General features: G+C 51.4%; 2 protein-coding genes across 3 annotated transcripts in view; one reads left to right on the forward strand and one right to left on the reverse strand.

The window, feature by feature from the left end:
• Positions 1-15,146, forward strand: part of SAMD4B (sterile alpha motif domain containing 4B) — a 36,109-nt gene extending 20,963 nt beyond the window's left edge. For both annotated transcript variants that reach the window (XM_070771008.1, XM_019979630.2), the window contains 11 exons: positions 1,680-2,150; positions 6,571-6,810; positions 7,359-7,468; positions 7,625-7,711; positions 8,463-8,805; positions 9,528-9,613; positions 10,109-10,227; positions 10,853-11,051; positions 11,245-11,368; positions 12,696-12,779; positions 12,990-15,146. In XM_070771008.1, coding sequence (XP_070627109.1) covers positions 1,680-2,150; positions 6,571-6,810; positions 7,359-7,468; positions 7,625-7,711; positions 8,463-8,805; positions 9,528-9,613; positions 10,109-10,227; positions 10,853-11,051; positions 11,245-11,368; positions 12,696-12,779; positions 12,990-13,018 — 1,892 coding nt within the window. In that variant the 3' untranslated portion in view covers positions 13,019-15,146. The remainder of the gene's footprint in view (positions 1-1,679; positions 2,151-6,570; positions 6,811-7,358; positions 7,469-7,624; positions 7,712-8,462; positions 8,806-9,527; positions 9,614-10,108; positions 10,228-10,852; positions 11,052-11,244; positions 11,369-12,695; positions 12,780-12,989) is intronic.
• LRFN1 (leucine rich repeat and fibronectin type III domain containing 1) overlaps positions 1-15,204 on the reverse strand; it is a 107,754-nt gene that overhangs the window by 53,733 nt on the left and 38,817 nt on the right. The window lies entirely within an intron of this gene.

A 15,204-nucleotide genomic window follows, 5' to 3' on the forward strand; every position in this document is an offset into this window, starting at 1 on the left:
CCCACCCCTCTGGGGTCCTAGCTCCATTCAGTTCCTTTGTGCCTTTCTGAGACCTTACCATTAGCCCAGTAACTCACCTCTCAGAACTCCCTTGTTTATTGTTGGAAGATTGTCACTGTGGATGCAGGTATGAGCTCAGTTGCCCAAGAGTGAGAACACAGTTGATCCTGATCATTGTCTTTTTTTCTCAAGTGTTGGTATTCTTTGTCCTTTTCCCTTTCCCCGTCAGCATTACCTGCCATCCTCCACTCCATTGAACTAGTCATGGAAGTGGTAACAAGGTTTTCAAGGAGGGATAGTCAGTCCTGTAACAGTTCCTTCCCAAGGCCACCTTTGTGGGGCTAGCTTGGGGCCTTATTCTCTGGGAGCTCACTTCTGAGTAGAACAAGGAAGCCTCACTCATCTTCACAGGACGGATGGGCCCTCAGACTATGGGTTGGGATAGAAAGGAGACATCACCAGATCCCCAAGGTGTGGAGTAGCCAGGAAAGACGTCCTGAAGAAGGACAGGTTTAGGCAATCCATAAAAGACTTATAATTTGGATAGGAGGAAGGAAGACTGTTACAGACTAAAACCTTGATTGTCAGCCTGAGTGTGGAAGTTTGGATGAATATGGCATTTAGAGAGCCCCAGGGAAGATGGGGTATCCTAAACTAAGTCTTTATCTGGAAGAATGCCCTAGAAATGAAGGTGATGTTGGGTTAGGAGCTCTTGAACTTGAGTCTGTTGGTGCTGGTTGCCATTATAAGCTTCAGGTCAGGAACATGATATCCTGGTGTGCTTTAGGAAGATAAATCCATCTGGTATATGGAATGAACTGGAAAGGTAGAATCTAGAGGCTGATTGCAGTTTTAAAAGCAGCCATCAGCATTTATTAGATATGTTCTATATGCCAGGCCACATTCCATTTTTTATTAACTCATTGAATCTCAGAGTAACATTGTGAATTGGGTACTAAATTTTTCAGGTGAGGAAATCAGTGCTCTGTGAAGTTTAAGTGACTTTTCTAAGGTCAAGCTAGTAAGTTGGGAGAGTCCAGACCGTCTGATTCTAAAGCCCAAGCTTTTTTTTTTTTTTGGCTGCACTACACACCATGTGCTTGCCTGGAAAATACCAGGGACCAGGGAGCCTGGTGGGCTGCTGTCTATGGGGTCACACAGAGTCAGACACGACTGAAGTGACTTAGCAGCAGCAGCACACAGCATGTGAGATTTTAGTTCCCCAACCAGGGGCTGAACCCTGCCCTCTGCACTGGACTGCCAGGGAAGTCCTGAGCCCAAGCTTTTAACCAATATATTCTGTTGTCCTCCAAGTCAGGATGAAGGCTGTTTTGATAGGGGAAAGAGAGTAGAGACCATGAAGGTAAGGAGTAGGGATAAAGCAAGAAGAGCCGGCCTGGGGACAGCAGGAGGGACTCAGGTTCCAGAGTGGCACGTTTGGCTGATAGGAGCCATAGCAGGTTTCTGAGAGTAGGAGTGATGAAACCGGAAAAAAAAATTACCATGGAAGCAGGCAGAGTATGTTAGATATCACCTATATGAGGGACAAGATTGGAGTCATGAAAGGAGAAGGGAAGTGAAATTGGAGCTGAGGGAATGGCCTGTAGACACCTTTCCTGGTTTTATGGGGGGGTCCCCCACCCTGGTTCCCCTGACATTCCCTCTTGTCCCCTCTGCAGCCATCGTCAGCCAGTGGCAGCAGGAGTCCAAAGAGAAGGTGGTATCCCTCCTGCTGTCCCACCTACCCCTGCTTCAGCCAGGCAACACGGAGGCCAAGTCGGAGTACATGAGGCTGCTGCAGAAAGTGCTGGCCTACTCGATCGAGAGCAATGCCTTCATCGAGGAGAGCCGCCAGCTGCTTTCCTATGCCCTCATCCACCCAGCCACCACACTGGAGGACCGCAATGCACTGGCCCTCTGGCTCAGCCACTTGGAAGACCGGCTAGCTAGCGGCTTTCGCACCCGACCTGAGCCCACCTACCACTCTCGCCAGGGCTCAGATGAGTGGGGTGGCCCTGCAGAGCTGGGCCCTGGGGATGCAGGGCCAGCCTGGCAGGACAAGCCACCCCGGGAAAATGGACATGTGCCCTTCCACCCACCCAGCTCAGTGCCGCCAGCTATCAACAGTATTGGGAGCAACGCAAATGCAGGTGAGGAGGTGGGAGTTCCTGGGAGGCCATGCCTACTTGAAAAGGGTCAGACTGGGCTCTCTCTTCCCTCACTCTGTCCCTGGGCAAGTCACATAACCAATCTCTCTGGGCCTCAGCTTTATGAGGCAGTGTAGAGGCTGTGAACTGGCATTCCCAGAGCCATTTCTGACATGCCAACATGCTTTATTGAGCCCAAACTCAATAAAACTTTGGTTTTATTTTGTTACATTTTAAAATAAATCAGCAATGTAAGGAATTTTCCCCTAAAAATCCAGATTTCAGCTTTTCTTAAAAAATCAAACGATCTGGCAAATCAAGGCCTGTGGTCTGCTGGCAGTCATAAGATGAAGTTAAATATTGGTTACCACCTTTAGACCCTACACGTGTCCCAATAGGCCCCTGCTGCAACCATCCGACTTTGGGCACGTGTGATAACTGCCTGACCTCTGAAAGCATTGAGTTAGTAACCATAATTTGAAGTTCTTTCTAGCTCAGACATTCTGGATTTTTGTATCTGGCTCCAGCTTACCAGACTCATTTCTGAGGAGTTTATGTTTGTAAGCCTGTTCATATACGATGTAACTCATACTGCAAGGCTTTAGTAATAGTAGGCAACATTGTTTAGCATTGACTGTGCTAGGTCCTCTATTTTTAAAAGCATTTTGCAGGCATGGTCTCCTTTAATCTTCATCACAACAGTATCATTAGCCCCATTCTGCAGATGAAGGCACTGAGACGCAAAGAGATGAAGTCTTGTATTCAAGGCCACAAAGCAAGTAGTGAAACTGGCCAAGGTTTAGACCAGGCAGCCTGATAACAGTGCTTGCCTCTGACACTATGCTATCCTCCAACTAAGTGGTCTCAAAATGACTCTCCTAGTTAGTACCTCCAGAGGCTGGGGTGAGCAGGAGGGGCTGGTATTCTAGTCAGGTTTTTGTTTTTTGTTTTTTTAATTTTTATTAGAGTATAGTTGCTTTCCGGTTTTTAAAATGTTAGTTGAAATGAACAGGATAAAAGAGATTGACATTTCCAAGGATTGATGAGGTGATGGTCACGTGACCTGACTCAAGGCAAGCAGTTGCCAAGATTTAACCTCAAGATGCCGGCTGCCTTTTGCAAGCCCTGGTTAAAGCAGGCCAGCTGAGGGTGACAATGAAAATGTTACCTGTGCCAGGGGCAGGGTGAACCTTGGGTCTTTGGTACCGAGTTGTATGGCACCTGGTACACATCAGTTACCCCTGAGCCTCTTTCTTCCCCAGTTGAATATGGATATCCTGGTCACCTGCTTCCCTCCCAAGAGTTGGCAAGAATCAGGGAAGATAGAGGGATAGAGGGGCATTTCCAGGAGCTCTAGCAACAACCCAAGGTGTCTTGGACTTTTTTTTCCAGTCTCAGAGAATGACAATTTCTGTGTCCAAGTTGGGAGGGTATATTAATAATGATAATTCTAGCTAAAATATATTCAACATTTAGTCTTTGCCAGGAGCTGTTCTGAGAACTTTATACTAAAAAATTCATTGGCTGAGTCACAGAAAAGTCACTTGCCCAAGGTGGTGTAGCCAGAGTTTAAATCCAAGCAGTCTGGCTCCACAGCTCATATTCTTTATTACTGTGCTACACTGCCCCCACCTAAAAGTGACCCTCCCGAAGATGCTCATCAAGAGGAGGGGTCATCCATGCAGGGTGCCTGTACTTGCAGCAACTTTAAAAGACCAGGCTGGAACAATGTTGGATATGGGATTTGAACCAGAAGAGAAATTGGACATTCCAAGTAGAGGGCATAGCATGGATTGAAGGTACAGGGATGTCAAATTGGAGGGAATGGTATGTAGACGGGTCTGGCAAGGATGGAGAGGTGCAGGGATTTAAATGAGTAATAGCCGTAGCAAATACTCATGTTTACCATGGGCCTGCCCCTGAACCAAAAACTTCACATGCAAGTGGAAACAGAGGAGGAAATGAAGTGACTCGTGAAGTTAATAGGTGGCTGAGCCAGAATTTGAACTCAGGTCTGTCTTGACTCTCAGATCTTAGTATGTTAGGGTCACATTTGGGGGCAAGGGCAGAGGGGCTTGAAGGATAAGATGAAGCTTTTCAATTTAAGGCAATTGCAGGAAACAGGAAGTCATTAAAATATTTTTGAGTGGGGAGCAAGGATTGGCCTGTAAGGGCAGGCAGGGTGGGTTTGGGGTTCTGCCAAGGACAGACCAGGGTTTCTTGGAGAGTGCGAGGCCCTGGATATCTGGCCAGCATTCCTGTTTTTATAGTTCTCATGCTGTGGCCAGCCTCCACCCTAGTGCGGGGCCAAGCAGGGCTTCTCAGGAACTGCACAATCGTTCCAATCAGGATAATTTCCTGTCCTCTCAGCCTCGCCTGCCCCCTTCTTGGCTGAGAGGAGAGAAATGAGGAAGCCAGGGGCACTAGGACAAGCCAAAAAAAAAAAAAAAAAAGGCCTGTGTTAAGGGTTCCCCAGCCCCCCGTGCCCAGAGGGTGACATCTGTTACAAGTCCAGAGGCTTTGCAGGAGCCCCATGCGGAGGATCCCAGAGGTCATAGATAGTGGGTGGAGGGTAGCCTTCATGGATGGGGTCAGTACACTGCCCTCTCCCTCAGGTGACTTCCTGGCTAGGAGCATAGATAACTGTCACAAATGAGGGAAGGTGCTTTGGGGGCCCGTACAGGCTGGGTGTCCTGAATCTGGGTGTCAGTGAGGCACTCACAGGAAACCCAGCCATTCCATCAGAAATGAGGCTAGGGTTCTTCTGTCTCTGCCTCCTAACTCTTTGTGGGAACTGGCGTGAAGGACTTCTGTTCTCTAGGCCTTGATGGTCTCACCTACGCAGCATGAGGCTTTTTGGCTTTGTTTTCTTTTCCTTTTTGACTTGGGGTACTTCTAGATTTCCTGCGTCAAGCTCAGAGGCCCCCTTAGCACTCTTAGGATGATGGGTGCCCTCCTTTTGGAGTCAGTGAATTTTCAGGCATTCCTGTGTCTTGGCCTGTCTTGGGGATGCAGAAATGGTTGGGCAGGCTTGCCACCATCCTACACAAGCCCAGATTCCAGTGGGAGGCAGCCTAGGGAAGGAACAGGAGGGCTGGACTTGAGATAGCAGCACAGGGGCCCAGGGCACACAGAGGAGACAGTCGCAGAAGAGGGGGACACTTGAGCTAGGAATGAAGGCCAAAGTGGCTGGCAGTTAAGGGTGGGTGACTGGTGAGCTAGGGGAATGGAGTAGCATGCGTAAAGGTCTGGAAGCTCGTGGGAACCTGCCTTGTCCTTAGAATGGTTAAAAATCAAATTGGATCCCTTTTCTTATCCCAGGAATGGGATGGATGGAGGATATGAAACATCTGGTGAATGAGGGCCTGGATTCACCTTTGTTTGGGCTCAGAACAAGAAAACATCTTTTGGGAGGCATTGAAGCCCAATAATAGATGTTGAGGAAGCAGTTTATGTACCTCATTCACTTACTTTACACATAATTGTGTAGAACCTCCTCTAGTAGAAAACCCCCCTGTAATTACTGAGTTTAATTAATAATGTTTAAGACAGGATGGGGCCCTGTTCTCACAGGTCTTGAAGTAGGGGGGTACAGTTATAAACAAGTGAACAGATAATTAGATAAGGTCATTTCAAGTTGTGATCGGTGCTGTAAGAAAGACAGGACATAGTAATATGATTGGAGGTTGGTGAGGAGGAGCTACTTCTGACTGAGGGTTCAGGGAAAGCCTCCAAAGGAGTGATGCTTTTTTGAGAGGAGACCTGGAGGAGCCAGCTGCCAAGATCAGGAGAACAAGGAGGAGGAGCAAGCTCAGAAGTCCTGAGGCTGGAACAAGCTCCACTGTTCCAGGAACAAATTGGGGGCAGAGGTGTGGCAAAGGCTAGAAAAGCTTGAACCAGAGGGATGAGCTATGAGAGATGAGACCTCAGAGATGAGCAGGGCCAAGGTCCTGTAAGGCCTTATAGGTATTGGGAGGAGGGTTTGAATTTTATTCTTCTTGTAAAGGGAAGCTACAGGTAGGATTTAATCAGGGACTAAGTGGGTCAGATTTGCATTTAAAGGAAGATCAGTGTGGCTGTTGTGAGTTGAATAGACCATAGCGGGTGAAGATGAAGGCAAGAAATTTTGTGAGGAGGCTGCGATGGCAATTCCAGCTAAGGACTCCAGTGACTTAGCCCAGGGTGCTAGCAGAGGAAGTGGAGCAGTTCAGAGAAGTGGCTGACAGCTTGCTAATGGGTTGGGTAGGTAGGGGAATGCGGGAACTTACAGTAGCTGGTAGGTAGTTCCCCTCAGACCCCAGGGTCCTTTCCCTTTGTTGGGTTCCGAGGCTGAGCTGCCATCCATGGCACTGACCAGGGGAACATGGTCTCCTGTGGTCAGATTCCCAGTCCTGACCTCTTGTCTCTCTCCCACTCCGGCCAGGTCTCCCCTGCCAAATCCACCCCAGCCCGCTGAAGCGCTCCATGTCGCTCATCCCCACAAGTCCCCAGGCCCCTGGTGAGTGGCCGAGTCCAGAGGAGCTTGGGGCCCGGGCTGTTTTCACCACGCCCGACCACGCACCCCTCTCACCGCAGAGCAGCGTGGCCTCCTCTGGCAGTGAGCAGACGGAGGAGCAGGGCTCCAGCCGGAACACTTTCCAGGAGGACGGCAGTGGCATGAAAGGTACAGGTGGGGAGACTAGCACTAGGACCTCCTCAAGAGGCTTGTGCAGAGCTTAAAAGGACAGAAGAGAGCTTGGAGCTGCCACCCCTCCCCACCCAATTCTTTCTCTTCCCCCCAACCCCGCCCCCTGAGAAGGGGATACAGGTCTGAGGAATGTGGACAGTCCCTGCTCTAAGGGCTCAAGACTGAGCAGAGAGACCCCCACAAGTCCCAGTCTGATTAGGGAAAAGCCCCTGCACTCAGGCAGCCCAGTCTAAGAAAGCTAGGACCTAGAGGTAACTGATGGAACAGAGGTTCCAAAAATACTTTTAAGGACATCAGAGGTTATCCTAGGACACGTCCAACCCAGCAACTCAGAAGGATAGGGTGTCCTGAGCAGGGAAGGCCACCTGGAAGGGTCTGGCTGGGCATATGGATCCTGGGCTTCTCCCTGCCTCCTTCCAGTGTCCTACAGCTTTTAAGGCTGCCTATGATTGATGCCTGGTCCCTCCCCACAACTGTCACCAGGGCCAGATTCCTCACCTTATGCCCTCCCTTCTTTTCCACAGACGTGCCCTCGTGGCTCAAGAGCCTCCGCTTGCACAAGTATGCAGCCCTCTTCTCACAGATGAGCTATGAGGAGATGATGACGCTGACTGAACAGCACTTGGAGTCGCAGGTGAAGCTGAGGAGACCCTCAGGGCAAGGTTGAGGGCAGTACCATTTTGACGTGACCCTTGCAGTCCAAGCCTCTTCTCCTGGGGCCTTGTTGGGGCACCTTGAGTACCTTAACCTCCCATTTCCAGCTTCCTGTCCCCTTGTGCCCCTTCCACAGAATGTCACCAAAGGTGCCCGCCACAAGATAGCCCTGAGCATCCAGAAGCTGCGCGAGAGGCAGAGCGTCCTCAAATCCCTGGAGAAGGTGAGGACCTGGTATCCCCATCTCCAAGGTCAGGTGACTGCCCAGTGGTGCTAATGCTGAGGGCTCTGGGTCCACCTTGCTGCCGATGTCGCCCCCCACCTCGGGATCTCCCCAGCCCTAGGGACCCAGGCTCTGGGAACCAAGTGCAAGTCAGATCACAGGGCTCACTTGCTTGTGAGTGAGCTGAGAGGCTGAGAGGCTCTCCTCCCTGTCTGTCCTGGTCTGTGTCTCTGGAATCATATCTGTTGACTCAACCCCTTCTCTTCCATTTCACTTTTCCATTTCTAACAACTCTTTCTGATAGAGCAGTGTCTCCCTGTGCACACGATCTCTTTCCAGTTGGTTATTTCTTATCTGCGCCCTATCCTTACATATCTGCCTTGATTTGCATCCCTTTTCCTCTTTCCCTGCCACTTGCCTTCTGGTTTTTGCTCCCTTCAGTGTCTTAGTCCAAATCTGTGGGTTTGAATCTGGTTCCATCCTCAGTGGGACCCTGAGACCCCAGCATTAGCCCACCTTCTCCAGATCTCCATGGCACTCCACCTTGAAGTGGGGAAGAGGGAATATGTATGTACAAATGTGTGTGTATGTGTGTGTGCACACTCCGGCAGCTCCTTTACCTGCCTTCTCTGTGTGGTGGAACCCAGGGTCCCGCCAGCTGTTTGCAGGGGCTGTTTGACCCTATATGCGTAGTCATTCTGCAGAGCTGTAGGGATTGGCATGTGACCCAGGCTGTGTCTTCCCCACTCAGGATGTGCTGGAAGGCGGAAATCTGCGAAACGCTCTGCAGGAGCTGCAGCAGATCATCATCACCCCCATCAAGGCCTACAGTGTCCTCCAGGCCACCGTGGCCGCCACCGCTGCCACCACCTCTACTGCCAAGGATGGGGGCCGGGGGGAGCCACCGCTGCCAGGTGCTGAGCCTCCCCTGGCTCTCCCTGGCACAGACAAGGGCAGTGAGACCAATGACCCTCCAGCTGCAGAGAGCTACCCCCCTCCACCAGCTCCAGCTCCCACTGATGGCAGTGAGCCAGCCCCTGCTCCTGTCGCTGATGGAGACATCCCCAGCCAGTTTACACGGGTGATGGGCAAAGGTGAGACCACCCAGGGCCCAGCAGGAAGTTCTGGGCCAGGGTACCAAGTGAACCCAGGCATCAGGGGTCAAATCCAGTTTAAATTATGGGAGCAGAATTTTTCAAAGCACCCTGGGGACTAGAGCACTAAAGAAAGGGACTAAGACTAAGGATGACAAGGCCCCTTCCCTCTGGCATGTCCAGGCTGATGATGAGAGACAGCCCTTACCCTCAAAGCATCTCCAACCTGAGCAGAAGACGGGACATTATGTCAGTGGAAACTGCATACAGCCAAGAGTAAACAGATAAGGCGAATCCATTGGTTCTTTCAGAGGCGACTGAAGTCCACAGGATGGATATCCTGATGCTCTTAATGAGCTCACCTTTTCCTAAGGCAGCACAGCATAGGCAAGTTTACACCTGGGTCTGAATCCTTTAGCTGTGTGACCTGAGGCAAATAACTCAACGTCTCTGAACCTCAGACTCGTCAGGCTAAAAATCCCTCCATTGATGACACTATCCCAAGACTTGAGAAAAAGTCATTGACTTCATATCTGCCATATGCCAGGCAGTACGGTGGGCCCTGTATATATCCTCATAATAAGCCAGGTGCAATGCTTAGCAGATAGCTAGTACTCATCCGGCATGAGTTTCCTGACCCACCTTCTCATGGGCCAGGGGAGCTGGAACATGGCAGAGGGCATTCTGGGGGCTGACCTCCCGCCTTTTTCCATGTCCCCAAGTGTGCACCCAGCTGCTGGTGTCCCGACCAGACGAGGAGAACATCACCAGTTACCTCCAGCTCATCGAAAAGTGCCTGTCTCATGAGGTGAGGCCTTCCCTAGGGCTCTCAGGAATGGAAAGGCTGCCCCCATCCTCTCAGACCAGCACTCCTTATGTGTCCAACAAGGCCCCGCCTAACTGACTCCTGCCCATCTCTCCAGCCCTCATCCTTCCAGTGTTGGGTTCCGTGGATGCCCTGAGCTCCCATTCTCAGAGCCTTAGTACATAATTCTTCTCTGGAGAGTAAGTCCCCCTCCTGCCTGCTGATCCCTCAGCTCTCAGTAAAACAGGATGCCTTCACCAGCCCCTCATAACATCAGGTTTCTTGTGCCTCTTGTGTTGCTTCCTCACAGCATTTATCACAGTTACAATTTCTTATGTATCGTCTCCCCAGCTAAATTGTAAGCTGTGTGAGCACAGATCACTTCTGTGTCCCATTGTTGCCCAGCACAGGACAGGCAGTTGATAAATACTTGAGCGAATGGATAGAAGGCAGATCTGAAAGAAGCACACACACCTCTTTCACCCCCCCTAATTCTAGGCTTTCACGGAGACACAGAAGAAACGACTGCTGTCCTGGAAACAGCAAGTGCTGAAGCTCCTCCGGACTTTCCCGCGCAAAGCTGCACTAGAGATGCAGAACTACAGGCAGCAGAAGGGGTAGGTGGGCAGCCAGGGCACAGGGACCTTTCTTTCGTAAGCCCTTGTTGTTTGACAGATAGTGCTTAGAGGGGTGATTGCGTCCTGGGCTGGGAGTCCAATTGTCCTCATTCAGTAACTGAGTGGCCTTATATAAGTCACCCAGTGAGGACTTTCCCATTAGAAAATCAGGTGGTGCCTGATTTTCCATTAGAATAGAGTAATATTCCATACTAATATTAGTATATTCCATATACTAATATACTAATATTCCATTAGTATAGCAGAATCAGTACCCATCTCCATAGCTGGCCCCTTGCTTGTCCCTTGTTCTCCTCACCTGTGTGCAGAGGGCTCTGAAGTCGCTTCTCACCCCAAACAAACAATAGAAATATCACACTTGAGAATTGAAGTTAGAACTGCTTTGAGTGGACTTGAGGAAACCTTTGGACTCTCTCATCTCCATCTTAGGAATCCCTTTTGGGCAGAAGGAGACAGAATGACAGTGCAAGGACTTGGACAGGGAATCCCTGCTCATGCAGGTCTATGTTCTGTCCTACCACAGGGGTGGTGGGGAGTAAGAAAAAGAGTTAAACAGATGGGCCCATACACCTAAACTGACACCCTGCCTTCTGCTCTCTCACAGCTGGGCGTTTGGCTCGAACTCACTCCCCATAGCTGGTTCTGTGGGGATGGGGGTGGCCCGGCGGACCCAGCGGCAGTTCCCAATGCCTCCCCGGGCCCTTCCGCCTGGCAGGATGGGCCTTCTGAGCCCTTCGGGCATTGGGGGCATCTCCCCTCGACATGCCCTCACCAGCCCCAGCCTTGGGGGCCAGGGCCGACAGGTGAGCCAGCTGGAAGCAAAGAGCCTGGCACTTCTGGGTTGGGGTGGTGGTGCCTGTGATGTGTGTGTCCATATGTTTGTGTCCAGGTGGGCCCAGCTTAGTGGGGAGGTGACTCCTGCCAACTCTGCCACTCCTGGGTCTGGGCCTTTGCCCTACCCACCCACTGCTTTCTCTCTTCCCATGCCCCATGCAGAACCTGTGGTTCGCCAACCCTGGAGGCAGCAACAGTATGCCCAGCCAGAGCCGCAGCTCTGTGCAGCGCACCCACTCGCTCCCAGTCCACTCGTCACCCCAGGCCATTCTCATGTTCCCTCCAGGTAAGGTGCCCACCCTTAGGACTTTGCCTCAACACTACCCTTAGCTGGCCTTTCTTTTCTCTTCTGGGTCTTATACACACTATCCCTTGCATATATTTGTTCTCTGTCTCTCCCCCTCTCCCCATCTTCTCTCACTCCTTATCCCCACCCACCCCCCATCTTTCTCTCTCTCCCTCCCTGTGTCATAATCTTAGTGCTCATACTGGTGTCTGTCTGCGTCTTTTTCGAGGATTGTTAAATACTCAGTTTGAAAGGAGTGGAGGGGAGGAGACAGAGCGGCCAGGTTTCTGTAGAAGGGAGTCCTGCCTATCAGTCCACTAGTGTCCTTTCAGAGGCCAGGTGACCAAGCAGGGACCTGTAGACTTCGGCTCTTTGAACAGGTTCTACCCTAAGGGCTGTCTTCCCTCTGCTTACAGATCAGCCTAGAGATGGGAGATCAGAAGGAGGGCAAAGCAGGCAAAAGGGAGGTTAGAGATACGCTAGCCTATGGGGTCGCACAGAGTCGGACACAACTGAAGTGACTTAGCAGTGGCAGCAGCCCTGCCTTGCTCAGCAAGTCAAGGGTCACTACCCTGTGCCAGCCCCTGTGCTGCTAGGCACTGAGGCTGTAGAAGCAGAGAAGGCTGGTCTGGAAAGGGCTGCCTCTAGAGAGAGCTTAGATTGCTTGTGACCCCAAACTCTTTATGTCACAAAGGATTCTTTTATGAGATTATGTGACAGGCAGGAGACCCCATTTGTCCTGTTCATCCTAGCACAGGGCTTGGCACATGGTAGGCATCTGTAAACACTATTAAATGACTGAATGGCTGAACTGCAGGAGTGAAAAATGAGACCAGTTCTTTTCACCAGTATGCTATGTGTCAGACAGCTTTCCTGCACTGTTCAGTCAAATCCCCAGCTGCACATGTGAAGGCACTGATATTCCCATCTTATTAGTCATGAATCTGAGTCTCAGAGGGGTCAACTTTTTTTTTTTTATTATTATTATTAAGGAGAGACAATTAGATGATTCAACATGGCTTGTGGATTTATAGGTGACATCATGAGAGGTGAGGCTGGAAGGTGAAAGAGCAGGGTCTTGTGAACCCGGGTAAAAAGCTCAGAGTTCCTCTAGAAGCAGTGAGGAGCCCAGAAAAGCTTTTAAGCAGTGAGTGGTGTTAGGTCTGCCCAGTACCAAGTGTCTTACAGGCTTTGTGTCTCTGTTTCTTGCCTCTCCTTTCCTTCTCATCCCCGTCAGCCTCTCCTTCACGCCAGCCTCTGTCTTCGTGACTCTACCCTTCACCCCAGTCCAGTCCTTACTGCTTCTGTTCTCCTCTCTCCCACCCAGACTGCCCGGTCCCTGGGCCTGACCTGGAGATCAATCCCACTCTGGAGTCTCTGTGTCTGAGCATGACAGAACACGCCTTGGGTGGTGAGCATTTCCTCTTTCCCTGACCCAGCTCCCACCTACCCAGCAGCGTCTCCACCTCTGAACTGAGCAACTCAGAGTCATCCTGAGGGGTCCCTAGGGGAGGCCGGACTCCAGGGAGGGCCTGACTGGGATGACAGGCTACCTGAGCACCTTTTCTTGGGCCTCCCGCCAGCTCCTGATCTTCCTCCCTTCCTCCCTTTCTTACCACAGATGGGACAGACAAAACCTCCACCATCTGACGGGACCCACAGCCCAGCGCACCCATAGGCTCCCCGGGCGGCGGGCGGGGGCCAACCCCCAACGGGCTTCTCCGCGACAGCGAGAGGGTGGGCTGGCTCAGCTATACATTCTAATATTTTTCTACTCTCTCACCCTTTTAACTTTTGTTTAACATTGGCACACGCCTTGCTCACTCCCAGGCCCGTCGAGGGATCTCTGCTGAGGCCCAGGGAGGTAGGGGGCAGCCAGGATAAAGGGGGCAGGGACTGGCCAGCCTGTCTGCCCCCTCCTTCCCTCCTTCACCCCCTACCTGGCCCTGTTCCACCCCTGCCTCCTCTAGACTGCTGGCCACCTGCCCCTCCCAAGGAAAAAAGTCTCCCCCAGACTCACTGACCCACTCTCTTGTGGGGCCTGCTCAGAAGCATCTGACATTTGGGGAGAGATGAGTGGGGTAGATAATCTGCTCTCCTGAATGTTGAGAGGAGCTGAGGAGATAAAGGCGGGTGAGGAGAGGAGCGTGTCTGTCTGCCTGTCTCTCTCTCCCTCTCTCCCTCACCTCCTTACACCTTCTTCTTCCCCATTCCCATCATTCCCCAAGGACAGGAGCTACCCTCCTCTCACTCACTTCCTTTTGCCCTGTTTATCAGAGATTCTCTGCAATTAATTTCTTAGGTCTATTTAAGATACATATTTATATAGTTCTTAACGGTTTTTCTCTCTGATCATTCCCTCTCATTTTTAGAATCCTCAGGCCTCTCTCTGAGCCAAGAAAGTGGCAGGGGGAGCCTGAATTTTACAAGGGGAGAGGGCAGAGCCCCCTCCTCCACACCCCCTAGCCCTTCCCCACCCCACCCCTAGCCCTGGCTCCGCAGATGCAGAGGTCGAAGGCTGGGAGCCAGGGCAGCCAGTGAGGTCAGGAAGTCTGTTGCCTTAACGTCTCCCACCCCCACCAACACAAATTCTTCTCCACTCCCAAGTCTAGCTGCTGAAAGACTTGGGGGTAAAGAATAAGGGAAAGGGGATGGTTTTTGGTTTCCTTCCCCACCCCTATCCCCTTTTCTTTTACCCTTCCCCCACCCCACCCCCTCATTGTCATGACCTCACTTAAGTGGAACACTATATATCATAACCCAGAGGTTCGTCCCAGCCCCAGAATCATACCAATCTCTGTTCCTACTGAGGGGGTGTGCTGGGGCCCAGTTGGAGGGAGGGGATTTGGGGGTTCAGGCTATGGGGAAGCCAGGGTCCCCTCTTCCAACCCCATCCCCTCAACCCGCCCCCCCCCTCACTGGGACATTCTCAAGCTTTTCACACCGAAAAGGAAAAAATGTTATTTTTAGATACATTTTATGAATAACTTTTGTTATGAATATGGCTGGTAACCATTGTGTATGTTATTAAAGATACAAAATGTTGGGAAAAAACAAAAAACCAAAAAAAAAAATTTTAAACCACCACCCTCCCTGCACTCACCCATTCCCCAGACCTTCTTGCCTCTGCCCTCCTGGTCTGGACCTCCCTCAACTCTGACCCAGGGTGGGGGAGGAAGCCAGGGGGTGGGGTGGCCCTGGGGACCTGCTCTGGGTCCCTCCCTCCTCTCCCAGTGCCGGGCTGGGTGGGGTGTCAGGTTTATTTATGTACCTCTTGCACACTCATCAACCTATGCAAGTCCCCCATCCCGGCCCCTCCATGTTTCTGTGCCTTTGCTCATTCCCCTCCAACTCCCAGGGCTTCTCCAATCCTCCTCCTAGCCCGGGGAAGTGGGATGGACAGGGGCCACCTCGTTTTTTGGAATCAGCAGGGTGTCCCTCTTAAGAGACCCTCACCTCCTCCCAGCCAGTCCTGTCTTGTTCACTACCCATCAGGGTGAGCTGGGTCTGCCTGGCACTGGGAGGTGGTGAGGGACACCCCCCACATAATGGGAGGCAAGAGCTGCCCCCTTCCCCCCACCTGTCAGCAGAGTGTGCAGGACGCAGGCGGCCCCACTCTGATGGGCAGGATCCTGACCCACTCCTGCCCCTCCCCAGCCCCCGCCCCTCCACCATGATTTCACCCTCCCTTCTATTCCCAGCCCCACTGGCAGAATCAGCTTTGAGTAACTGTACAGTTTTTCTCGCTGTTGGAGAAGACTTATTTGATGGAGTTTCACTTGTTTAATGGTCTGGGCTTATTTTGGAAAAAAAAAAAAGAACAAACAAACGAAAAG

Source organism: Bos indicus, chromosome 18 (genome assembly GCF_029378745.1).
Source record: "Bos indicus isolate NIAB-ARS_2022 breed Sahiwal x Tharparkar chromosome 18, NIAB-ARS_B.indTharparkar_mat_pri_1.0, whole genome shotgun sequence".
NCBI classification, from domain to species: domain Eukaryota; kingdom Metazoa; phylum Chordata; class Mammalia; order Artiodactyla; family Bovidae; genus Bos; species Bos indicus.